Source organism: Hemicordylus capensis, chromosome 4 (assembly GCF_027244095.1).
Source record: "Hemicordylus capensis ecotype Gifberg chromosome 4, rHemCap1.1.pri, whole genome shotgun sequence".
NCBI lineage: Eukaryota > Metazoa > Chordata > Lepidosauria > Squamata > Cordylidae > Hemicordylus > Hemicordylus capensis.
The window spans coordinates 126,149,264-126,176,512 of NC_069660.1; the positions used below are offsets into that span (position 1 = coordinate 126,149,264).

A 27,249-nucleotide genomic window follows, 5' to 3' on the forward strand; every position below is an offset into this window, starting at 1 on the left:
TAGCCAACACAATGTCCTATTTGAGAAAATAAAGTTGCATTTTCACTTAAAAAAAAAAGATTAGAGAAAAAGTGCAGAAAGAGAGTAAAGAACTGTATGTCATGTTTTCTAAAAGTGTGTTTTACCTGTTCATAATAGCGGATATTACTTTCGGCCACATTGCTAAATGCCAGCTTCATGTCAAGACACATGCTCTGCTTCCATCTATCCCAGTCAGCCTGCAGGGCATTATTGGCACACTCTACTTTGTCTTCGAGGTTTCCAATTTCTTCTGACAACTTAAAAGAAAGAAAGAGAGAAAAAGACTAATTAAAAAAAATATCAGTGTGTGTGGGGAATAATGATGAAGAATGCAATTTGAGAATGTTAGTATCAAAACAAAGATTTGATTAAATTGCTGGAAGGAAGACAAAACCCCTTTCCTCTAATCCAGTTGCTGAACTGTGTGCTATGAAACACTGGGATTCTTCAGAGATGATCAAGGGTTCCTCTAGAGGAAATTAGGAATGGTAGTAGGCAGGCTTTCCTGAAGGGCAACTTTTCTACTACACCTAAAGCCTATTCACACAAGCAGCCTAACCCAGGCTAGGGCAGCCTGGCCACTGTCCTCCCGCCCAACCTGACTTTTAACCCCAGCCTAACGAACCTCAGGTTCACTTCGGCAGGTGATCGTAAGAATGACTGGTGCCGGGTTAAAAGGCTCCCCCCACCCCCGAGCATGGCTGCTGTTCTAATGTGGAGCAGCTGCTGCACTTGTGGTGCGGCACACTCTGGGATCTGGGGTGGGGGAGGTCCTCCCGCTGCTGACTTCAGCCTTCCCAGCACCCCCACTTGTGTGGGTTTCCGGTGTGGCAAAGGCACAGATGGCTGCTGTTCATCTGCCAGGCAAAGCAAGTGAGCTCCTGCCCTCCCTGCAGCCCTCGGGTGTGGCGGCCAGAGGTCGTGTGCATGGTTTCCTAATCTTACTATGCAGAATACAACTGCAGTCAAGAGTTTGGTATGTTCTCAATTTATGCCAGTAGGGCCCCGATGTAGTTTTTTTCCTTTTGGCTGGGCTCCTAGGCATTTAGTGACTGCATGACAAGCAGAAGCATAGCAAGGGAGCTTTCCTCTCAGCATGAAGATAAAGCAATATCAAATTTTCACCTGCTAAATATCTGCCCATCACTTGTTGCCACACTGAGAAAAGCTTCACCCGACACATTTCTTTCTGTCATGCAACCGCTGAATTTACAGGAGTCCTGCTGGAAAAATTATGGCAATCCACATTGGCATCAAGTCTCCATGTCAGAATGAATCCTGGAGGCTGTAGTGGCATCTAAGGCTTCAGAATGCTACATTTTCCCAGCACTTACTTCATGGTAGTTACTATAGTAACCACCTTTTGGCACATTAGATGAGAGTGAGGCTGCACTTACTTCCTAGTCGATTCTTGTTTACTGCTGCGTACCAGATACAATAAAGGAGAAGGCTCCTAATGTTTAAGTGCTGTGCAGAAGAGGTAAAATTTTGGTAGCTGAAGTTCATGTCATGGGGCTGCTGGGATGAGAGAAATGACACTTGCCACATTCCCTCTTCTACACAGCTATTAAAAGAATGGAATCTTGTCCTCTGTTGTACTTGCTCACCCCATTACATAGGCAAGTTATGTTAATGATATTGCTAAACCTGTACGTCCAGGCTTAATGATATTGCTAAACCTGTACGGCCAGCTGTACGGGTTTCAGGGGCTTGTCATACTCTCCCTTAACTACAAGGTGAGTGTTATGACCCCTCAATTCGTCTCTGCCTCAGATGTTAATCTTAGCCAGACAAAAGGCTACTAGCTGCTAGGCAAATTACAAATGCTACTTATCACCTTTAAAGCCTTGAATGGCTTGAGCCCAGGGTATTTAAGAGAGCCCCTTCTTCGTCATGCACCCTGCCACCTATTCAGATCATCAGGAGAGGTTACCAGCTCATTTGGTGGCAACTCAGAGTCGGGCCTTCTCTACAGCCGCCCCAGGACTTTGACACTCCCTGTCAAGATAAGAGCTTCCTCATCTCTGGCTACCTTCAAAAATTACTTAAGATGCACTCATTTACGCAGGCTTTTAGTTAAATTTATTATTATTTATTTATTACATTTATTTATTTATTTATTATATTTATAAAATGCCCCAACCAAAGGTGCTGGGTACAAGAAGTTTAAAAAGACACAAAAACACACACCATTTAAAACACAGCGCTCAAAACGATATAGAAACCATTGAAAACCAAATAAAATACTTTAAAAACAATTTCAAAACCTTGGAAGGCCAGGTCAAACAAGTAAGTTTTTAGGGCTCTCTTAAAGGCTAACACTGAACCTAAACTGCAGATATCTGCCAGGAGTGCATGCCATAGGCCAGGAGTGGCTACAGAAAAGGCCCGGTTCTGAGTCACCACCAGTGGTAACTGGAGACGGACCTCTCCAGATGACCTCAACATGCGATAGGAAACATACAGAAGCAGGCGCTCTCTCAATTTAAAATGGTTTAAAATGGTTTTATTATTGTCTGTTCTTAATTCTTTATTTTATTTATTTATATTTATTATTTATTTGATTTCTATACTGCCCTTCCAAATATGGCTCAGGCTGGTTTAAATTAAATTAAATTATTGCTGTCTTTTAATTTATTTGATGTAAACTGCCTAGAGATGCATAAGTTAGGCAGTATAAACATATGAACAATAAATAAATAAATCTCCTCCAACCGCCTCTCACCTAGCCAGTTCCCCAAAGGCTTTCCTTCTCACCCATCCATGTGCCTTGGAAAAACCCCTGCCCCTTAAACTCTGTTTGCCAGACTAGTGCAGTCAGCCACAGCAGACTAAAGAGAGATAGAAGATAAGAAAGTCTCTCCCCACTCCCTCCTCTGCAGTCTTGTGAGCTGTACATGAGGCTGTAAATAGTTCCTGGGAAATGTAATTTTCCAAAAGAGCTACTGATATGGCAGTAGCCCTTGGAGAAACTGGGCTACTTGGGTTTGGCCTGACACACTGCTACTTGGGTCTGGCCTGACACACTGCTCTACAGTGCACCAGGTGCCAGAAGGTTGGGGAAGTAGAGACACCCCTTCCTTCCTTCTCCCTCCCTGCAGTTTGCTGCCGCTGCCAGGGCTGAGTCACTACTTCAGCCCAGTAAGCAGAGTAGAAGAATGGGGGGATCCTTGGGGGAGTGGATAGGCAGCAGAGAGTGGGTTGGCGACCGAAAGGGCTGCAAATCCAGGTTCTCTCAGATGTAACCTTGCTGAGCTTATTTCCTGCTGGAGTGGAGATGCAGACTGACTGACTTCTGAGCCAACCTGATGTGAATGGGATAGGGGGCTCATCCATCACTAATGCTTACCTCCCTCTGAGGTAAGAACAGAAGTTACTTGAAGATATGGAAGCTAAGGTAATGCATGTCATATATTTACACAAGAATGAGAATTAGAGCAGGGTTGCACAACTTGTGACACACCAAGCTAAAGGACAAATGAGGAGAACCACCCCTCATCACCCCATGACTTGGTTTGGCAATCCCAGGCAGGCAACCAAATTAGGTTTATTAAGCCCATGGTGGCCTGCCATACATTTGTTTTATTGATTTCATTTTTATCCTGACCAAGGAGTTCAGTGTGGGCTGAAAAATTATGCTTGGCAAAAGGCCATCTAGTAACTTGGGATCTGAACAGGGATTTGAACTTGCATCTTCTTGGCTCTATCTGCTACACCACTTCTGTCTACAAATATCACACTGGCAGCCCTCTTTTAGAAGGATTGGACTTGTATGTCAACACAAGATCCTAGCAGATAATTTATGGTCAGCAGACATAGGAGTTTGAGATTGGAATCTACCATAATACCCGACATCTCCAATCAGACATATATTTAAGCCTTAAGAGCAGATACTGATAATGACTGCAAAAACATCCCCAGCCTCTTCTCTACTCTGTTTCTTAGGAACCATAGTTTAACACTCTGCAGGAACAAATTGATGTCCCATTTAAGGACCATGCATTGTAGCCTTTTCTCAGCACTAATGACATCTTTGTGATTCTCATTGCCTGGCACAAATACTCTTCACATTAAATTCAAATTCATGCCACTCACTGTCAACATAATTTTTGGATATCAGCTTTCCAAAGTGATCCAACTGGACAGTTGTGTGGAGCTCATTAAGACCCATGAAAGGGTTGCCAAAGCAAAAACACAGCAGAAGAGAGCCAGGTTCTGTCTGCATGGCAACAAAGAAAGGTGGGTCCCAGCTCTGAATCAGCCCTCTATACTCAAAAGAAGTCCCTGCTTCCAGTGATTGTTGCTGGTATTGATCTTATGTCTTTTTTTTTTTTAGATTGTGAGCCCTTTGGGGACAGGGATCCATCTTATTTATTTATTATTTCTCTATGCAAACAGCTTTGGAAACTTTTGATGAAAGCGGTATATAAATATTTGTTGTTATACATATATGCATATAGTGTAGTGACTCTGCTATGACTCAGTTGTATGTCACTTGTGCTTTGAATTTCACTTTTGCCACAAGCTCACTAAGTGTCTTTTGTCCAGCCACTCTTAACAGCTCCCATCTGTCATATTCATTTATTTTATTTAACATATTGGTATGCCGCCAGAAATTCACATCTCTGGGTGGTTTACACTAAAAACAGTACAAATTAAAACAGAATTAAAATATTTACACATTAAAACAATGTCCAATTTTGGGATAACAAAAAAATAATGAAACACTGTGGGGCCTTTCTCACGATCGAGCATGGGGGCGGGCGGGCAGAGAGGAAGCCTTGGAAAGCTTACCTCCCTGCAGACGATCATCCTGTTGGTGCTGGGTGTGTGGATTGTGCACCCAGATGCTCTGCTGCTGCCCCGGCAGTGTGGAGGCATGGGGACTCGGATGCGTGGTCCCAGCCCCCGGAAATCTCACAATCCACCTCACCAGTGGTGTGGGTGTTCCCCCCAGCAATGGGAGGGTGCCCATCAGTGTTTCAGCACCAGCTGAAAGCAGCCAGCATTGACACACGGTCAGGTAAATGGGTTTAAGGGAGTGCTCAGTGGGAACCAGCGAGGTGCCGCGGGAATCCGGCAGTTCCCACAGGCAGCCAAGCCTAGGCTTAGCTGTCCTAACCTGGACTTGGCTTCTTGTGAGAACAGCCTCTTTGAATGCTAATGTTACGGGATGCTACATAAGCATTAAGCGTGCATTGGATTCTAGCCACCTAATGGCGCGGTGGGGAAGTAACTTGCCTAGGGAGCAAGAGGTTGCTGGTTCAAATCCCCACTGGCATGTATGGGAAACACTTATATTGGGCAACAGTGATATAGGAAGATGCTGAAAGGCATCATCTCATACTGCATGGGATATGGCAATGGTAAACCCCTCCTGTATTCTACCAAAGAAAACCACAGGGCTCTGTGGTTGTCAGAAGCTGACACCGACTCAACGGCACAACTTTACCTTTGAGTCACCTTAAGTGGCGCAGCAGGGAAATACTTGACTAACAAGCAGAACGTTGCCGGTTCCAGTCCCCGCTGGTGCTATATCAGGCAGCAGTGATATAGGAAGATGCTGAAAGGCATCATCTCATACTACGCGGGAGGAGGCAATGGTAAACCCCTCCTGTAGTCTACCAAAGAAAATGACAGGGCTCTGTGGACGCCAGGAGTCAAAATTGACTTGACGACACACTTTACCACTGTATGTATTGGATCATATCAAATCCAATGTGACAGTTTTGATATTTCATAAGGAAAAGGCAGAGGCTCTGGTATTTTAACAGCTGTGAAACAGTAGATGTCAACACGCAAAGCTTTTTCTGGCACATGAGCACAGCAAAGGGGAAAATCTTATACACTCTTGTCACTAGACAACTAACCTTCTGAGCAGGTTAAACCACGTTGATTGCAAAGTACTACGGCATGATGCTTTGGACTGTGGTGGCTGATCTCTGGGAGGTGTTCTCATGCTGCTGCCCTCTCCTCCCTCCCAAGACATTATTTTTTATTTTTATTTATTATTATTATTATTATTATTGATTTGATTTCTATACCACCCTTCCAAAAATGGCTCAGGGCAGTTTACATAGAATAGATAGATAGATAGATAGATAGATTAGATAGATAGATAAAATGGCTCCCTGTCCCCAAAGGGCTCACAATCTAAAAATAAACATAAGATAGACCCCAGTAACAGTCACTGGAAATACTGTGCTGGGGGTAGATATGGCCAGTTACTCTCCCCCTGCTAAATAAAGAAAATCACCACGATAAAAGGTGCCTCTTTGCCAAGTTAGCAGGGGTTTAGCTAATCATATGTCTCAGATATTTAGCTAATCAAATTTCCTCCAGATTCTTGTTTTAGGAACCCAGTGGCAACACTACTAGGAGGTCTGTCTGACTTCTGTAGAGTTATGATACAAGGCCAGCACTCTGACATCTCCCTTCTGAACCTGCAGTTTTGCACTGGAGAAACAAAATTGTTTTTCTTATAACAAATGCAGAGCCGCACAATCAATGGGAAGGGCCAGCAATCCATTGCTCCTTCCTTCTAACTACTAGCCAGTGTGGTGTAGTGGTTAGAGTGCTGGACTAGGACCGGGGTGACCCAAGTTCAAATCCCCATTCAGCCATAAAACTAGCTGGGTGACTCTGGGCCAGTCACGCATCTCTCAGCCTAACCTACTTCACAGGGTTGTTGTGAAAGAGAAACTCAAGTATGTAGTACACCGCTCTGGGCTCCTTGGAGGAAGAGCGGGATATAAATGTAAAATAATAAATAATAAATAATAAATATAATAATAATAATAATAATAATAATATATGGTCATTTGAGTCGGTTGCTTCAGGGCTCAGCTTCTAGAAACTGTCATGCAGTGTTCCCTCTAATCCCCCCCGCCCCATCTGTGTGTGGAATGAGTTTTGTTCTGGGCAGCAGTATAAAGGCAGTGTGCACACATGGGCATTCAGAGTGGGGCCTTCCAGATTCAACCTGAGCGGAATCTAAAATTGACTGAGTGGACATCAAAAATATGTGAGCACACATGCACACACATGCCTTAGAAGGCGCACTACTGTCATGGAAGAAAACGTGAAGTTTGTAAGACTTCACTGAATTTATATATGGTGCCCGAACCTGCCATCTCCCTCCTGTTCCACTTAGCTACCCAGTCAACTAAAGCCTCAGAATGTAGGAGATGGGATTGTCTGAATCCAAGGCTTTATCTTTCTCCTCTGCTCCATTCTTGCTTGTCTGGTGGAGCCCAGCATTGGGCTGTCCCTTCCTCAGAGTCCTACTTGAACTGCACAAATAACACATCAAGCTATGCAGTCCTGTGAGACGTTCTCAGCTTTATGCAGGACATCTAGAGCTTTGAGTGGACCAAGCATCACCTTAGCAACTGGATTGCAGTTTGCCCTGCTAGCATCTTCTGGTGCCATAAAGGGCCATCTCCTTTCTCTTAACCTTCTGCCTGGTAAATCATCTGGGGCTCGGCCAACCACAGTATGAAGGAGTCCTGATCTTAGATGTCGTATTTGTGTTGCTGAACCAGTTACAACACTCATTTTCTGCCCTAACTTTTGGGCTCTGATCTTAGTGGTAGCACAATGTAGTTCAATGCAAACACATTGAGGCTGTGCACATGAACAGTCCTACCCGGGTTAGAGAAAACTTACCTCAATAGAGCTGCTCGTGTGCAGCACCAGGATTGAGCCTGGTTCCGGCGCTGCCTCCCTGGCAAGCAAAGGTTTTTTACCCAGGCTTTTTACCTGGGTTAAAGTGCAGCCCAAGCATACTCAGAGTCAAGTGCCTAGAGTGCCTGACTCCCGGCGGAATCCCCCCATGCGCCGTGTTCATCGCGCACTGTATTGTGGGATTCCTGGAGGCTGGGACAATGAGTCCTGGCCTCCAGAGATCTGCGCTGCACACAGCTTGAGCATACACAGAGTTGGGTGCCTAGAGCGCCCAACTCCCGGGGGAATCCCAATGGACCACACTCATCGCACAGTGCGTTGTGGGATTCCTGGAGGCTGGGACAAATCCCGGCCTCCAGAGATCCGGACTGCACGGAGCAGCGCTGATCATGTGGGTGCATGGCAGCACACTAAAGAGGACTTCAGAGATCATTGGGGGGGGGGAGGTAGCTTTCACCCTGCCTTCCTGCTAGAATAGCCTTATTGTTATGTCTTCATGCTTTAGTCCGTTAATCAAACTGAGTTGATTCATTAGCCATCTTCAGACATTCAGTACTCACAGTGCTGAAATGGGAGAGGAAGTCCCACCTCGGAGTTGTCACTCAGCCCCTCCAGCCAGCCACTCATGGTTATGAAAGGGGAAGCACTGTAACCATGATGGGTGGTGCTTCCGCCAGCAGCATCCTTGGGTGGTCCAGGTCCCTGTCCCCTGCCCAGCCGCCCGCTTGCTCTCCTTGCTGCCTCTGCCTACCACTGGGCAGCCAGCCTGCCACATCTTGTTATAATGCCACCACCACATGACATGGCAACAGCAAACAGTCAGGAGCAACAGGAGCAGCGGGTGGAGGCAGTGAGGAGAGCAAGTGGGTGGCGGGTGTTCCCTGCCCGGCTGCCCACTTGCTCCCCTCGCTGCCTCCACCTGCCACTGGGCGGCCAGTCTGCTGTGGTGCGTTGTAATAATTCTGCTGTACTATGTGGCAATATGATTATAATGCACCGCAGCAGGTCGGCTTCCCAGAAGCAGCCAGCAGCGGTGGGAGGAGCCAGCGAGGAGCGCAAGTGGGTGGCCGGGAGTGCAACAGGGATGGAGAGCAACTACTTGGACACTCTTACAATAGGAGGTGTGCCTGCAGGGCTGGCATGCGACCCAGGTCATCAGCGCCCCTCTCTGCTTGGCGCCCTAGGTGACCACCTAGTTCACCTAGTGGGTAGGTCAGCCCTGTAGTGGTAAGAAGTGCATGGAAAAGTGGTAATGATGTAGTTGCAGTTTAACAACAACATTATATTTTAAAAAGGATAGCCCCATAAAGGATATTTAATCAATAGAGAGCCCTATGCCTGTATCCCTAAAATCTGATATAAACACTTAATTTGTAATAAAAGCCATAGTAGGAATGAATGGTTGAAATGAAAACGATGAAGTTCTGTTTTGTGCAGGATTGTCTTCATTTTACAGCAGTTCTTCCTTACTATGGATTTGGTGGAAGCACAAGAGTGTAAATACTTCAAAACACAAAGTTAAAAGGTCACCAGTATTATATCAGTAGCTGCACCATTACACTAAAATTCCAAACAAATTAGCTTAGCCATCAAGGCCTAAGGAAACGGCAGTGCCCCAATTTACATAACGGTTAAAAGCTCCTTTTGAAGTCTTCTTTGTATTTGCATTTATTCATAGTTCTTAAAAACTGCTACAATTGATGTAGCCATTTCAGTTTGGATTTTCTGATTTTTCTCTTTCAGGCTAATTAAACAGCAAACTGGTCATTAGTGAGGTAAATATTAATTTGTGTCCCAGGGGATGCCCCACCCCACCCCCGACCGGATAGAGGAACAAAGCAGATTCTCAGCTTACACTCAAAGGATGTCAGTGTGGATTTGGGTTAAAATAAAATAAAATATATTATTTATTTATTTACCCAGTCAGACAGGTGTTATTGACTGGTTTGTTTTATCCAGACATCGAGTCCTTCCCAAGGACCTGGGATGGCTGGATTTTATTATCAATGTTGTTGCTGTTGTTTTAGATATCGTTGCAGAATATAGGCTGTTTCCAGTAAAGCAGCTTTTTGTGGGAACAGCCTATATTATTATTATTATTATTATTATTATTATTATTATTATTAATAATAATCACCTGCCTTTGTTCAAAGAAGTAAACTATAGAGCAGGGGTTGGCAACCTTGATTCTCCAGCTGTTGGTGAACTACAATTCCCATCATCCACAGCCACAATAAACTGGAGTGCCAAAGTTGCTTATCCCTGCTCCAGAGCAACTAATCAGATAAGCAAAGAAGTCTCTTGACAGCATTAGGCCAAAACAATGACAACGGTGAATATTTATATAGCGCTTTTCAACAAAAGTTCCCAAAGTGGTTTACATAGAGAAACAAAAATAAAGTTGGATCGCTGTACCCAATGGGTTCAAACCAGCAACAGCCACTGAAGCGATGCTGTGCTAAGGCTGGATAGGGCCAGTTGCTCTCCCCCTGCTCAATAAAGAAAATCACCATTTAAAAAAGGTGCCTCTTTGCTCAGTTAGCAGGGGAACATGTCACGTGACAAGGTCTGGCCTTATAAAAGCATCTCGATCAAGCAATGCTGTCTAGCAACAAAGGGACTCTACTTTCTGCAATTACTTAATGCAGACTTACCTGTGCCCCAGCAACACCCACACTTGCTTTGCTCCCAGAACTTTGCCTCCCTGACTTAGTATGAACCACTTCAGATTTCCTCTTAAAGTGGCATGCCAAAGAGAAGGGCGGTTAAATTCTTCAGTGTGTCTTTGTTACATGACAGTTACAATAATAACACCCATGCGTGTGGATATGGAAGAAGGGTGATGTACTGCGAGCAGAGTTTATGATTCATTGCTTCGCCTCACTGCAAAGCTGTCAGAAGATAATTCCAAGATGTAGAAGTCCAAACTGGTGCCAAATAAAGGGAATGATCCAGTCTCATGCACAGCTCAGAATTCAAGAAAGGTTCCCCCCTCTCCTCTACTTTGGAGACAACTAACGTACGCTGTACAGAGAGAATGTGCTACATAGGGATACAGGCAGCACCTATGTGCCCACCCAGAAGAGGGTGAGGAGAACAGAGCCCCATGGAACCATACAGGAATCCTCTGCTCACAGATGTTGTACCTGCAGTAGGCCGGGATTGTGCCCATCATGTTTTGCAATTGAAGTGCTGAATCAGTTACTGCCAAAACTGAATTTATATTCCACGACACTTTAGCATCACTTATTATAAGTGATGCTAAAGTGTTGTGGAATACAAATTATATCTCAGCACTAATTGGTTCAGCAACTTCAATTGCTTTCTTTAAGGCAGACTACAAGTTCTAATGTAACAGCATGCCATGGAGGCCCTTCTCCCTCACAAAGCACTCTCGGGAGGGAGTAATTTACATCTGAGTAGGGAGGGAAAGGAGGGCTGAACCCTTCCCCTTCCAGCTTCTTCCCCCTTCCCCCGAAACTTCCCACCCCAGCTTTTACCCCTGCCAATATTCCTGCCTGACATTTACTAAGCAGACATGGGTCTGGAGCTCCAAGCTAGGGAGCGGGAAGCCTTCAGGTGAAAACAAGGGGAAGGGTTAAGCACTCCTCTCCCTCCATTTCCAGACGCAAATAATGCCCCCACCCCCAGGAAAGCTTTGCAAGGAAGAAGGAGCCTCAGGAGTCCATTACACACTGTTGACTGCAATGCATGGTTTACCCATTAGGTATGTCAGGTGTACTTTCAACTTCTTCATTCCTACCCACTTAAGTTTCTGCTGTGCTAAACAAAAAGCTCTTCACAGAGATGAGCAGACACTGGTATTGTGTACATACTTCATCTGAAGAGGAATTCTTCCATCTCTCCTTTGCTTAAGTCTGAGATTACCAGTTTCTTAGAGTCCATCTACTCTAAAAAAATAAAATAAAAAATGGGTACAGCCCTGTGCCACTACAGAATATAAGTAGGAAACTGCATGATTGAACAATCTCCCATGTCTGTCATGGCCTCAGTCTCAAGAGACAGCCAGGACTCAGATCCTGAGGAGGAAGAGGCAGGCAAACACCCAGCACCACCCCCATCTGCTAGGACCCAACAGCAAGGATAAACCAGGCAAGGAGGAGCCCTGAGAACCCAAATCCAGGCCTTCAGAGATGCTCCTCTCAAGGCTGGACTTCACTGGAAGCTCTTATCCTTCAACATCTGCTCACCTAGGGAACGCACGGCTGCGAGAGAGCAGAGTGTGTGGGTCCAGGGGCTGTCCCTTTAAGGGGGCAATAAGAGGGGTAGAGCCTGAGGGAGATAATTAGAGCCAAGAGCTATGAAAGGGCTCAGTTGAAGTCGGGACTCTGTTGCCTCCTCAGAGCTTTCTGAGGTTTTGTAGGCCAGGCATGTTCCCATAGAAGACTAGATTAGAACAATATCAAAACCTCTCCACCTGTTGAAGGCTAGCATGTCAGGGTCACTGGTTCAAGCCCAGCCTTTACATAGGAAGCTGCCATATACCGAGTCAGACCCATGGTCCATCTTGCTCAGTATTGTCTATACAGACTGGCAGTAGCTTCTCCAAGGTTGCAGGCAGGAGTCTCTCTTAGTAGTATCTGGAGATGCCAGGGAGGAAACTTGGAACCTTCCACATACAAGCATGCAGGTACTCTTCCCAGAGTGGCCCCATCCCCTAAGGGGAAATATCTTATAGTGCTCACATGTAGTCTCCCACTCAAATGCAAATCAGGGTGGACCTGATAAATTGCAAAGGGGGCAATTTATCCTTGCTGCCCCAAGATCAACTCTCCACCAAACCTGCCAGTTTTCTAAGTGCAAAGAGTTTTGTAAGTGGTGAAAATTTCAAACAGGAGATTTCCCTCACTTGAATTTTGAAGTGGAATAGCCCCAGGGGGCTTTTCAGACAGGGTGACGCAAAAAGTGTAAAAACCCTGGACATAGATTGGGCTAAGCACCAACGTGCAATGAAAAACCCGAATTGTGTGTGTATTCCGTGTGATAGCTCGCAGGGACTTCGACTTCAGTCTGGATGATATGTGAACACACACCTGCCGTACCAAAGTAAAATGCCTGTCTGAAAAAACTCCAGGAGGAGTGAGCTGCATGCTTTTTCTAGCTGTGCTATCTAGACACTTTCTCTCCCAATATCCTTTATGAATATAGGGCAACCTCTAAAGAAGTCTGCTTGTAACATTTGACATATGGGTAGCATAATCAAGAGGTTTCATTCAGTTGTTTGTAGAGATCATGATGGAATACAAGGAAGGAGGCAGTCTCCTAGCTATGTTGAGCCTTAGTTCAAAAACCTTGAATTGTATCTGGAAGATTACAGGAAGCCAGTGCAGACACTAAAGCCTTGGTCTAAAGGCTCCCCAAGAGTCTTCAGCAGCAGCTCCATATTACGGTCAATGACAGCAAGAAATTCAGCAGTATTATTTTGCAACTGTTTACATACTTACCAGATCATTTTCTGTCTTTTTATTATATACAGCATCAACTTTGGAATCCAGCTCTGCTTGAATGTGGTCTCTTCTTTTCAAAGCACCCTGAATTATAAAATAATGGAGCTAAATATACAGATTTTATAGTGCACAGTTCTGTACAGATAAATATTTGGAAAAGAGAGTTCCAAATGAGTTCTCTTTAGAATTTGAGAGAAGATGGATAGATGCCCCGCCCCCAATAACACTAGAACTTAGGGACCACCCCACGAAACTGATTGGTAGTGGATTCAGGACAGACAAAAGGAAGTATTTCTTTAAACAACTCAAAATTAATGCATGGAATTCACTGCCAAGAGGGTGGTTGCTACTGCCTTAGATTACTTTAAAAGAGATGAGACAAATTTATAGAAGAGACTTGGCAGTGGCTATTAGCCAGAATAACTCAATGAAACCCCCAGACTCAGATGCACTTTGCCTCTGATTACCAGTTGGTGGGTGCAAACACACAAAGGGGAGAACCGTGACCTTCATGCTCTGGTTGTAGACTTTGCAGAAGTGGCTGGCTGGCTGGTAGAAACAGGGACTAGCTAGACCTTTGGTTTGATCGAGGTATAGGCAGTCCTCGACTTAAGACACTCTTGAGTTAAGACAAACAGCACTTAACGCATTAGTAAAATGCCACCTTGTTTCAACTTTACAACTCTTGCTGCGGAAGGGGAAGTTTCACTAGGCAGCTGCTGGAGTGTAGGCTTAGAGGAGGAGGAGGTGACAGTGGTGGTTCAGGCACACATTATTACGGAGACTAGCAGTCCTGGTGGCAGCTGTTGCTGCATCTGAAGCTGCGGAGGGATTGGCTGACTCAACCAAGAGACTCCCGCTGCGGTGGCTTCTGCTCCTTTTTCTCTATGCTCAGCTGCTATGCTGTGACAAGAACAGGGAGACAGCCTGGCCCATTCCCAGCCGACACACAGCTTCCTGCCTGCCCTCTTCCCTGTCTAACTATTGTTCAGGAGGAGGAGATGGAGAAGAGCTACCCAGTTGCCTCCCTTCCTTCCATGGAAAAGTGAACGAGAGCCAGGAAGGAACTGGGAAGGGAGTAGATGTCAAGGGGGAGCAACTTCTGACTCTTCACCATCACCTTCTCTGCTGCGTGTCTGGATGCCTGTGACTGAAACACCACTAACTTTGACAGCAGCAAAAAGGAAAGGAAAGAAGAGGGTATCTGGCCTTGGTTCAGGAAATACTGTTTCCTGTTGGGGGGAAAGGCTCCAAATTAGACATTTTGAGTCAAGGCAGTTTTCAGGAACCAAGTGAGCCTATTCACACGAGTAGCCTAACCCAGGCTAGGGCAGCCCAGCCTGGGTTAGGCTGCTTGTGTGCAGTGCCGGGATTGATCTCAATCCTGGCACTGCCCTCCCGCCCAACCCGACTTTAACCAGACTTTAGCCGAGCTTAAACGAACCAGAGTTTGCAGTTACCACCGGTTCGTCTGGTGGCGACCCAGAGGCGGGCCTTCTCTGTAGCCGCTCCTATGCTGTGGAATGCACTCCCGGCAGAAATCCGCAATCTGAATTCTTTACTGGCCTTCAGGAGAACCCTTAAAACCTCTCTGTTTGGCCTGGCCTTCCAGGGTTTTTAAATAGTGTAAACGTTTTAATGTTGTAACCTGGTTTTCAGGGTTGGTTTTTTTTAATTGTTGTGATTGTTTATTACTGTTTTGTGATGTTTTAATTGTTAATTGTTTTTGTACTGTTTTATAATTTTTGTTTTAATTGTTAACTGACTTTAATGGTTTTGTTTTAATTGTAAACCGCCCTGAGCCATTTTGGAAGGGCGGTATAAAAAAATCAATCAAACAAACAAAGAAATAATAACGGTGGCAGGCAATCATAAGAACAATTGCTGCTGGGTTAAAAGGCCTCCCACTGGCACGCCATCATTTCTGGTGGGGAAGGAGAGGCTGTGCCGAGCGCAGCTGCTGCTCTAATGCGAGCAGCCACTGCGCTTGTGGCGTGGCACAACCCTGGGATGCAGGAGCAGGGAAGAAGTCCTGCTCTCGGCTTCAGCCTTCGCCGCGCTGCTCGTATGGTGCGGCGCAGGCAACCACAGCCACGGCTCGACTGTCATGGAAGGCAGGTGAATTCCTGCCTTCCCTGCAGCCCTCCCAGCGGTGGCCGTGAGGGGGTGTGCACAACCTCATTGTGTTCCAAGTCTGAGGACTTTCTGAATGCTCTGGATTGTAATGGTTCGTAATAATTCATTATCACTCTCCTCCCCTTTCACTCTACCTGAAAGATTATATTTCATTTCCCCCTCGCTTGACATGAAAGACTAAAATCTGTCATGCTGGGCTAGTACAAATGTGTGTGCGAGCACTATACAGCTGTGCTGTTCTTTATCCTTCCAAAAGAGACTTGTATTACATGAGTGCTACCTCCCACACCCCACACCCCACACCGGGAGTGCACAGGCAGATGGGGATCCGGCAGCAGTCAAAGGAACAGAATGAAAAAGGAATGAGACCAAGATGCTGTGCTAATGGGAGGATGAACGACCCCCTGCACGCACCAAATGGAGCCTAATTATAAACCTGAAGAAGAGTTTAGGGAGACGACAAATGCATAAGGTTCTTCAGTCTAACCTTCCTCCCATCTCAAACCCCTCCCTCACCAGCCACATAAGCCAGCACAGAACATTTTCCCCAGTATACTAAAAAATCCTAAAGGAGAATTACAGGCTTCCCTTTTTGATTTCTTCAATTCATCATGAGGTGTTAATGTACTTTGTCAATTTCACAAGATGAATCTTTTTTTGTGGAGGCTCCCCCTTGTGGACACAGCTGATATTTATTACTTCAGGCTTGAGAACAGAAGCCCAGTGCTTGCATCACTGAAGTGATGTGATTGCTGCACTCTGTGACTTCATCCCATGATGCTCCAGGAACGCAGAAATTACATGGGAACAGAACCCAAGCCTGCTTTCAATGTCTGCATGGTTCTGCCCACATGATCCTGCCCATCCCACAAGTCCATCCTACAATTTCAAGAGCAGTGTGGGATGCAACCAGGGAAGAGGGGTAACCACAACATAAATATCAGGCCTATATGGCTTGCAAACTCAGTATATATACCAGCTGCCACCACATGAGGGAGCTCTCGCAAGTGACATGAAAGCACCAAGGTAAAACCATCACGGGCAGTGTCATGTCAAAACACAATGCATGAATTGGCTCCAATACTTTCAGTATCAACATAACAAGAATACACTGTGAGCACTGAAGGGAAACAGAATGGCCTCATCAAGATGTCCTCATACACACAATTAAGTGTGCATGTAAGAAGTGAGAGTTGAACCCTGTACTGGGACTCTTTTAACTTGCTGCTCAAGCAGTTGGGGTAACCAGTGAAGTGACCAAATTTGCAGATGACACTAAACTATTTAGGGTAGTAAAATCCAAAACAGATTGCGAGGAGCTCCAAAAGGATTTCTCCAAATTGAGGGAGTGGACGACAAAATGGTAAATGTGGTTCAGTGTAAGCAAGTGTAGATAGAGTGATGCATATTGGGGCAAAAAACCCAACATCAAATATACACTGATGGGGACAGAGCTGTCATTGACTGAACAGGAGAGAGATCTTGGGGTAGTGGTGGACAGCTTGTTGAAAGTGTCGACTAAGCTAGGGATCATAGGGATTAAAAATAAAAATGTTAATAATATAATGCCCTTATAAAAATCTATGGTGCAGCCACATTTTGAGTACTGCGTACAGTTCTGGTCACCATAGCTTAAGGACATTGTAGAACTAGAAAAGGTGCAGAAGAGGGCAACCAAGATGATCAGGGACCTGGAACAAAGGCTAAAACATTTGGGGCATTTTAGTTTGGAAAAAAGGTGACTATGGAGAGACATGATAGAGGTATATAACATAATACATGGAGAGGAGAGAAATCTTTCTCCCTCTCTCACAACACTAGAACCATGAGTCATCCCATGAAATTGAAGGCCAGGAAATTTATGGCTGACAAAAGGAAACACTTTTTCACACAGTGCATAATTAATCTATGGAATTCTCTGCCATGGGATGTGGTGATGGCCACTAGCTTGGATGGTTTTAAAAAGGGCTTAAACGTATTCATGGAGGACAGGTCTATCAATGGCTACTAGTCTGGTGGCTGTGGGCCACCTCCAGCCTCAGAGGCATGATGCCTCTCAATACCAGTTGCAGGGAAACAAAAGCAGGAGAGAGGGCATGCACATACCTCTTGCCTGTGGGCTCCCCAGAGGCATCTGGTGGGCCACTGTGGGAAACAGGATGATGGACTAGGTAGGCCTCAGGCCTGATCCAGCAGGGCTGTTCTTATGTTTTTAATAATTTGGGTCCTGTGTACTTGAAGAACCATCTGTCTCTGTGTGAAGCTGCCCACCCATGGAGGTCATCTGGAGACAGCCTGCTCTGGGTTTATATACATTTTTAATATTTTATGGCCTTGTTCATCCAATCATTCAAATCTAGGTTTCATGTAGGTTACCAACATTATGTGAACCCATGCCATGCCAAGGTGGGAATATCACATTCATTTTGAGCCATAAACCACCTTGGCGCGGGTTCTCACAATTACACTAATGTTGGTAACCCACATTAAACCTAAATGTGAATGATTGTGTGAACAAGGCCTATATTTATGTTTTTCACTGTCTTGAGTGCTATAAAGCTAGAAGAGTGTAGAAACCTTATAATAAATACAAAATAATCAATAAAACTTCCAAAGCACAGATAGGCAACAGGGCACCCAAAATCTAGTGAGGTGCTGAGGTGAACAAACCACACACATTCCCTGAAACTCACGTAATCTTTCTTTCAGCCCATCTCCATCCACAAACCACAGACACAAACACTCCAGACCAGTTATCTGCCATTCCCCACTCACCAACTTCCAGGAGCTCTTGCACCTGCCCTTACTATCCACTATAGCTACTGTAGGTCTACAACTCCAGCAGAATGAGAGGGCAGAGCGCCGAGATAGTACAATGGTCTGCGCTATTTCAGCCAACCAGTGGGGAATAGCACTTCTGAATGCTCACTGATGTGGCGGGGGGGGGGGGAGGAAACACCCTCCCTACCAAAAGAAAACCAACACAGGTTCTAGCCCAGCTCTTTTCCTGCAACTAGAAAGTGAGCATAGGAGGCAGTTTGTAAGAGAGGGAGGCATCTGAAAATGTTTCTGCCTACCTGCAGTCCAAAGTGGTGCAGTCCAGTCCAGGCCTATGTTAGGCCCAGCCTGATTAGCCCCTACTTGTGATAGTTTGGGGCTGTTCTATCATCGTCTTCCTAGCAGTCACTAAAACAAGAATCAACCAGTCCTTGTGTAGCTGGGAGAGGGAAGAAGCTCCCCTCCACAAGCCTGAAAGTTGGCCTTACACGGAGTCAGACCATTGGTTCATGCAGCTCCGTACAGTCATCCCTTGCCAACCACGGTTTTGCCAACTACAGTTTTACCAGCCATAGTTTTGAGTAGATGTGAATGGGAAATTGTGACAGCTCTTGCCAACTGCGACCTGAGTAACCGCGGATGGTGAGGTTTTTAGTGATGGGCGGGGGGGTGGGGCGGTTCAGAGGCTTGCTCATTCCTCTTGGTGACCTTTGCTGACCCTTGCCAATTTAAAATGCCTTTGAGTGATTTGGGGGAGTTCAAAAAATTCCCAGAAGTTTGATCTGCTCATTCTTCTTGGCGACTCCTGGCAATATTACAGGATTTTTTGGGGGGGGGGTTATTTTTAGCAAAAAAAGAAGAGAAAAGTATTTTTTCCTTTACTTTTAGGTATTTTTGCAGTTGTGGTTCCCCTAATCCCTTGTTTCCCATAGACCTTCATGCCTCGCCAACCATGAATTTGCCAACAGCGAGGTTTTGCCAGAACGGAACCCTAGCGGTTGGCGAGAGAGGCCTGTATTGTCTGCATTGAGTGGCAGCAACCCTTAGGGTTTTCAGACAGATATTTCCCAGCCGTTCCTGGAGATGCCAGGGGTTGAACCTGAGGCCTTCAGCATGCAAAGCACATCAGCTACCATGGAGCTAACGTCCTTCCCCACAGCACTGTAGTCCTCAGGCACACGAGACTTCCCACTTCCCTTTCTGAAGCCATCAAGACAGTATAAAAAGAAAACTGGAGGGCAAAAAGCGGTGGGGTGGGGAGAGAGAAAAGGGGAGGGACTCCCAAAATACTGCACTGCCCTCACCAACGAAGAAACTGTATGGACTGCAGTCCTGCAAAGAGCCAGTGTGGCAATGCAATCAGAGCAACTCTCTCGAAAACAGGGCTTCATAATAACTGAATCTACGCGACACAGAACACACCTCACCTTTAATATTTCACTGTAGAGCATATATTCGTGTATAGTAGGGAAGAGGCTTTCTGAGAGTGCTGCCATCCGCTTCTCTGTGGCCTTGCAACACTTGTCAATGCAGCCAGCCACCCCTTTCAGTGTCTCCGCTAGGTCCTCTTCAGATGCAGACCAAAGCGTGTGGATTGGGCCAAACTCCTTCATTTCACAAAAATAGTCTTTAAAAGAAGAAGAAGAAGAACAACGTATTAATGACTTGCATTGTAACTCATTTATTAAAAATGATTAATGCATACAATAGATGAAACTGAACTGGATTTCTAGAACCTGGCCAGAAGAAGGGGTTTTGCCATTTGTTTTATTAGAATTCTGACAGTGCAATCCATCAAGACACAATGCCTCAAGTCCACATCAGCAAGTTACGGAGAGCACTCCAAATGTATAGATTGTATTAATTAGATATATAGATCTATAAATACACACACACAAATAGAAACCACCCTGTGTCATTGAATTTTTAAAATTCCAAACAGCCGATGGGGTACATTCTGATCAATCTCAGCCCGCCCGCCAGCAAACTTTCTCTTATTTATGAGGAGTGAAGACAGACTGCCAAATTTCAGCAGGGGCGCAGGAGAGGGAGAAACTTTATTTTTCTCCAGCGCACTGGAGACTTCCAGACAGTGAGGCTATTCTCACGATCGGCCAAAAGCAGGTTAAGGGAGCCTAGCCCGCTTTGGGGCGAGCATGAGAACCAGCGGGCTTGCAGGCGAGCCTGGTATCCTCAAAGTGGGTAATCCGCTTAAGTAATCTGCTTAAGTAGCCCTACCCTTAGATGCGGTTAGCGGAGCGAGCACTCCACAAACCCCGTCTATTTGATCGTGTATTGCCATGGCGCGGCTGTGCTCCGTGGCAACACACGAGGAGACCCCTGCCGGGAGACTGAAACATGCCTCCAACCTCTGGGGGTCTCTCCAGGATACCCTACGCACTTGCGCGGGGCATCCGGGAACTTCTGGGGGCTGCACGCCCCCCGATCCCCGCCGGCTCTGTGACAGAGCCGGCAGTCATGTGGGTGGCTGATCTGGCCGCCCAGGGCTCCCGGTGTGCTACGCCCGCTCTCCCCGCTAAACCCATTCAGGTGCTTCCCACTGCACATTGTGTGTGCGTGTGTGGGAGAATAAAGCCCACCACCCCTGTAATCATTATGCCTGGTTGGTTGAAGATGGCACCCAAAGTATAGAAGAAATCCTTTTGTGCTGACATGTTGGATATAAACCAAGTTCACAGCACACGGGAGGGGATCCTAGGTAAGAGTCACCAGGTTAAAAGAAGTGGAAAGTAGACTCCATTCGTTGTACTTAGGACTATCTGTTTATTATTTGGAGCCTAAAGAATAGCAATTTGGGTCAGAATTCTTAAAGTCCCATTTTACAGCGGGAAAATATGGAGGATCAGAGATGCATAGTTTGCCCAAGCATAAGGCTGAAATTCTATGTTTGAAGTCTGCCAGCAGGGGCATAAGCTCCAACAACTCCCCCAAAGGGGGTAAGTAAAAAAAATTTTTTTTTTTAAAAAAACAATAACAAAACCCACGTACAGTCGGGGGGTGTTCGGTCCAGGGTCGGACCGAATGGGATGGTTCAGTTTGATCCCGAATGGTTGAACCGAACAGGTTCAACGTCAAACACTCTCGAAGTCGAACCTGTTTGCACATCCCTACAGGATAGCCAACAAGCACTTGCAACACATTGGTATAGACACACTGCAACTTGCAACACAGGATAGACACACTGGTAGCTATACAGATTCAGAAGTCTCCAGCTGCAGTACCTCTGCAGCAGCCAATATGTGCACTCCATCATCAGCACCACTTCTACTGGCTGCTCTGTGGAATGCTGCTGCCAGCTCCTCTTCCTCCAATCACAGGAGAAGAAGGATGGTAGACAGGGGGGCCAGTCAAGTAGGCAATGAGTCAGGATGAGGCCCTAGCTCAGCGTTAAAGCATCTGCTTTGCAGGCAGCAGGCCCCAGGTTCAATCCTCGGCATCTCCAGGTAAGGCTGGGAAAGACTCTTGGCTGAAACCTTGTAGAGATGTGGCCCATAAGTGTAGACAATACTGAGCTAGATGGGCCAGTGGTTTGTTTGACTCAGCATAAGGCAGCTTCCTATGGGCAGCAGTTAGGTCAGGTGAGGGTGTGTCAGGCAGACAGTACCTAACTGATGGGGGAGAGAGCAATGTTCTCTCTAAGATTTTCCATCTGTGTGCAGAATGAGTTTTGTTCCCATTCACAGACAGGAATGCCTGCTATTCCAGTAGTAGCAGCGTCTTCTCCTCTGTGAGCGATGGAGGCAGTGCCTATGGGCACTTTCACACATAATGGAGGAAAGTAAGCAGGAGGGGACCACCATTCCCAGCAAAGATACATTTTCTGTTCTGCATGGGACGAGGGTCTTTAGTCTGAGGAATCACTCAGGAGGAGATGTCAGGGGTCAACGGAGCAGGTGGTCAAAAGCCAGGAGTCAATACACATCAGTTCTCAAGAGCAAGCAAAGACCGTAGTCTGGCGAAGTCAAGGATCAGGAGTCAGGACAAGCTAGGTACAACAGACAGGGAGCCTTTGCAACTGTGTTGCTTCAGCAACTGCTTACTGCAGACTGAGCTCTTATATAGCCTTGCTGCTGAGTACAGTCCTAGGCTCTGCCCACACTCCCAGCAGACAATGTCTAGTTAAAGGGCTTCTTAATCACAGACTCCTATGGAGCTGGGGCAATTCTTCAGTCTCGGGAGGATGGTCAAAGTCCTCTTCTGAATCAGAGGATCGAGGCAATGGTGTGTCTTCTGGGTGGTGGCTCTTTCGAACCCGGTGTCTCTTTGGTTCCCTCATGCTCGGAGCTCTCACCACTAGGTCCAGATACATCTGGGAATACGGAAGGTTCCAAGGAAAGAACCTTGGGGCTGCGTCGTGCAGGTATCTCCTGGGGACTAGGAGCCTCATCCTCAGAGCTCTCACTTTCTGACCCTGCCTGGTGATGCAATCAGTCCTGGTCCATGACAGTACACTTCCGGCACAAGCTATAAGTTTCACCACTTTCCGTATTGTCTGAACCCAGAAATGTTGGGTTGCCAGTGTCAGGTCCCCTATGTCACCCGACATCTGTAAGCAAACTTTGAAGTTGGGGGGTGACTGCTGGGTGGCAGAGGGGACCCAACACTGGCAACCCAACATTTCCGGGTGCAGATGACACGGAAAGGGGTGGGAGTACCAGCTCATGCAGGGAGTGTCTGCTCACCAGAAACGGCAGTTCCTTCCTACTTACTCGCCGCCTTATATCGGCACAGAGGACAGCTGCTGGATTATTGCTTGCCTTAGCATGGCTGTTCCAAGGCTGCCAGGAGAAGCAGCAACTCGCGGCCCACCAGGAATCAATCTGGCCAGCAGTTGACTCCTGGAGCATAATCCACATTGCAATACGCTGGGCTCTTCTTTTCAACTAACCTTTTTCTTCCTTATAAACTCTGTGGGAGATTTTGTCCAATAGGCTGATTTTCTGGCTAAATATGTCCACATAGTCATTCATTTCTGTAAATGCCTCAGGGCGGTTTTTCACGGCTCCTCCTCGCATGGACGATGCAACTGCTTTGACAGTTTGTCCCATTCTGCTGAACAAGCCAGGACCCTGCTTCTTGTGAGATGAAAGTTCCTACACATGAAGGAAGGAGATTAAAATTTTGCATGTGGGTGAATGCATTGTTACCGATCCCATTAAAAACCACACACACACACACACACACACACACACACACCCCATAGTGAAACCCTAAACCACTGTCCACATCCTGATTTCAAGTAGCTGACTCTTGGGACTGATTTCAAACCTTGATTTCAAATGACTTGGGGGCAAGCGTAAATGCCCATCGCAGCTACAAAAATAAAGCCACCCCCACTCACTCCAAGTCTTGATCAGATCTTCTGTGGATTTCCTTCAACCACCCTCTGTAGATTCATCTATAATCCCACAAATAAATGGGCCTCAAGGATTCAAAGGCATTGTCACACACACACACACACAACCACACCACACCGGCAGGATCTAGCCATATCAACACAGTATTTCTCATCCAGATTGCTTGCAGGAACAGGTAAGGAGAGGACCTTGGGCTCTGTGTGTCCCTCTCAATGAGCAAACCTGGAGATCCCACCTTTACCTGAATACAGGATCACCCTTAACCTGCCACTTTCCCCCAATCTGGTTGTTCAGTTCTCCTTACAGGAAAGAAAGGAGGAAACATGCAAGCCTGAAACCAGCTCTTCATCTCTCTCCTTGGGGAAAAGATAATGTGAATAGAGTCATCGTGGTTTTTTTTAAAGCATCCTAACCATTGCCAGATGGTTAGAGAAAGGGCTGTAGCTCAGTGGTAGAGTACCTGCTTTGCATGCAAGAGGTCTGAAGTAAAATCTCTGTTACTTTCATATAGGCTGGGAAAGACCCCTGTCTAAAATCCCAGAGAGCCACTGCTGGCTACTGTAGACAAATATGCACAAGATGGACCAACGGTTGAGCTCAGTATAAAGTAGCTACTTATGTTCATATGTATCTATTTCAGCCAGACATGGCAATCCTACTTTATGATAATGATAACAACAAAATGTAAATGTTTCTTTACCCAGGCTTGTGCAGTAAGAAAAATTTTAAAGTCTTCTTTAAAAGTTAAAGTGGGATGATCGGCAATCCGGTTTAAAAATTTATGCAGTGCTTTCCTTCTCGTCTCAATGAATTCTTCATTAAATCGCTCCACCACTCCTTTCATTATGAATTTTTCAGGCAATGGCTAATGAAAGAAAAGAAAGAAAAAAATAGCTAAGCTGCGTAACTGGGTATATATCTAAATATCATTTCTAAAGTAGACTTCTTATGCAAAACTATGCCTCAAAGTGAAACAGCTAGCTGCAGTTTTATTACCAGAGCAAATATAAGGGGAAGTATGTATTATGGAAAGGAATGCTACCATTTGTCACTTTAAAATCCAGGTCCACCTTTTCAGTTTGACAGGCAACTTACGTCCGATTGTGGGGACACAGATAAAGACTTGGGTCAGGATTCAAAGAAACGAAGGAGCAAGCAGCTGTTCAGTTAACAAAGAAGGTGTAACATAAGAACAGCCCTGCTGGATCAGGCCCAAGGCCTATCTAGTCCAGCAGCCTGTTTCACACACTGGCCCACCAGATGCCTCCTTGAAGACCACAGGCAAGAGCTGAGGTTATGCCCTTTCTCCTGCGGTTGCTCCCCTGCAACTGGTTTTTAAAGGCATCTTGCCTCTGAGACTGGCCTATAGCCATTGATAGACCTGTCCTCCATGAATTTGTCTAAGCCCTTTTTAAAACCATCCAAGCTAGTGGCCACCAACACATCCTGTGGCAGAGAATTCCATAGATTAATTGTGCGCTGTGTGAAAAAGTACTTCCTTTTGCCGGTCCTAAATTTCCCGACCTTCACTTTCATGGGATGACCCCTGGTTCTAGTGTTGTGCATGAGAGAGAGAGAGAGAGAGAGAGAGAGAGAGAGAGAGAGAGAGAGAGAGAGAGAGAGAGAGATTTCTCTGTGCACTCTCTCATCTCCATGAATAATTTTATACATCTCTATCATGTCTCCGCATAGTCGACCCTTTTTCAAACTAAAAAGCCCCAGATGCTGTAGCCTTGCCTCTTAAGGAAGGTGTTCCAGGCTTGCTTCTTCAGCAGGAAATACAATGAACAACACTCCAGTTTACATGCACAGTGCTTGCCAGCTTTCTATGAAAGTTTTAAATAATTAACCTTGACGATACTTACAGGAACAATCAGTGTTGGGTGTGCTTCTTCAAGTCTCCCCTTTAACCATAGGAAATCCTGATATCGTCGTCTAACTTCATATTCACTGGAGTCAAATTCACCACGGGTTGTCTGAAATATGACACACACACCCCCAAATGTGATGAGCATGTCTAAAAGTGCATTTATGCTATATAGTTGCTATCTGGGAAGGCAGTGAAAACTGTGAAGGTCAAGAACATATGATAACTAAGAGTCCACTATGAAGATTTGCCTTCCTGCCAGGTACTTCTATTTGTTGGCAAGGTCTGGTCTTCCAAGCCACTCTGCCTCCTTTTCCATGATCCCTAGATGCTAGCAATCCTCAGTTTGGCCACAGTGAGAGTTTCTTTTCCAAAAGATCATCATCATTTTTTTTAGTGCAGTTTGCCAAAACGACCCTAAAGTCCTCCATGCAACCAGAGCGTTATTATAATCCATGATCCTGCATGCGAGCAAGTCATTCCGCCATATTAAAAAGTAACTGCCACATTTGCCAGACTTCCATTTACAGCATGGTCTAAAATTCTCTAAGTTCTAAGAATCCTTTAGGTCAGGGGTGCACAACTCAAAAGCCCTGGTGGGACGAAACCAATTGTGATTTGGCGAGTAGGGGACGATGTCAACTTTACAGTGAAAAATTAATTAAAATTAATAAGATAGTTAATTAAAACTATTATTAATACATGTAATTTAATTTTAAAAATAAAATAAAAATGTAATAGCTAGGGGAGAGAGGGCCTGTGTTGCTTCCCTCCCCGGCAGCCCCATCTCCCTTACCATTGGCAGCCTTGATGAGACACCACCTGGGCAGCTTCCCTGGGTGGTGCGAATTGTAGGGTCGCTGCTGCGGGGATGCTGCTCGCTTCCCTCCAGCTCCCAAGCCCCTCTGCTTGTACTGGGGGCTGCTGCAGGGCAGGAAGGCTGCTCTCCGGCAGAGAGCTTGAGAGCCTGAGCGGCACGAGCAGTGGAGAGGTGGCACACTGCTCGCTTCCCCCCACCACTTGCTCCAGCTCCCAAGCCCCTCTGACTCTGTTGGGGCCAGGGGCATGGACTCTCATTCCAAGGAGGCTCCCAAGCCCTCTGCCTCCGCAGCAGCCCCCAATTCAAGCCGAGGGGTTTGGTAACCGGGGGGAGACGGGTAACGCCACACAGCAGTACATTGCCTCTCCACCGCTCCTGCCACCCACCCACAGCGGGGTGGGGGGGAGGTAGCAGTGACACCCTGCTTCCACTGTGGGCCACGAAAATGTGTCCGCAGACACGCAGGCTGTATGTTGTGCAGCCCTGCTTTAGGAGAATCTGCAGAGAAGAATTTAAAACTGAGCAAGACTAGATAACTCCTGGCAGCTTATATAGTGCCCCTATACTTTGAAGACTATTCACTCTTTTCCTAGGCGCAAGCCCAGCTGAATACAGTGGGACTTGCTCCCAAATAAACATGGATAGGATCAGGCTGTGTATCTTCTCTTGCATTTTCAAATGGAGAAAAAAAGGAAATGCACTTAAAGCAGATGGTCAAACAAGCTCATTAGGGAGATTTCATGAGTGGCCAATTATATGTTGATTTTAATTGGACATACATGCCAAAAATATATCGCTATGCTAAAAATAACTGTTCATATTTAATAACTGCCTTAAAATGACTGAGTGTGTGTGTGTGTGTGTGAGAGAGAGAGAGAGAGAGAGAGACGGAGAGAGATGTGTGGGTGGGTGGGTGGGGGATGAGAACAAACATTGCAGATCACGTCCTTGTGATCGATTTACATATATACATAGCTGATAGCAGGATTGATTTACATATATACATAGCTGATTCCAGGATCCAGAGTGGTGCTTTAAGTGTACCAAAGGGCTGCAGCACATCCAATGAGATGCATGATTATTTCTTCTCACTTG

The 27,249-nt window shown here is 45.9% G+C and overlaps 1 protein-coding gene across 2 annotated transcripts in view; it reads right to left on the bottom strand.

Moving 5' to 3' along the window:
* The window catches only part of SNX7 (sorting nexin 7), a 73,557-nt gene that overhangs the window by 18,589 nt on the left and 27,719 nt on the right, over positions 1–27,249 (bottom strand). For both annotated transcript variants that reach the window (XM_053250318.1, XM_053250317.1), the window contains exons 3-8: positions 25,333–25,443; positions 24,168–24,332; positions 22,999–23,203; positions 19,517–19,716; positions 13,173–13,259; positions 126–278 (exon numbers count right to left, since the gene is read on the bottom strand). In XM_053250318.1, coding sequence (XP_053106293.1) covers positions 126–278; positions 13,173–13,259; positions 19,517–19,716; positions 22,999–23,203; positions 24,168–24,332; positions 25,333–25,443 — 921 coding nt within the window. The remainder of the gene's footprint in view (positions 1–125; positions 279–13,172; positions 13,260–19,516; positions 19,717–22,998; positions 23,204–24,167; positions 24,333–25,332; positions 25,444–27,249) is intronic.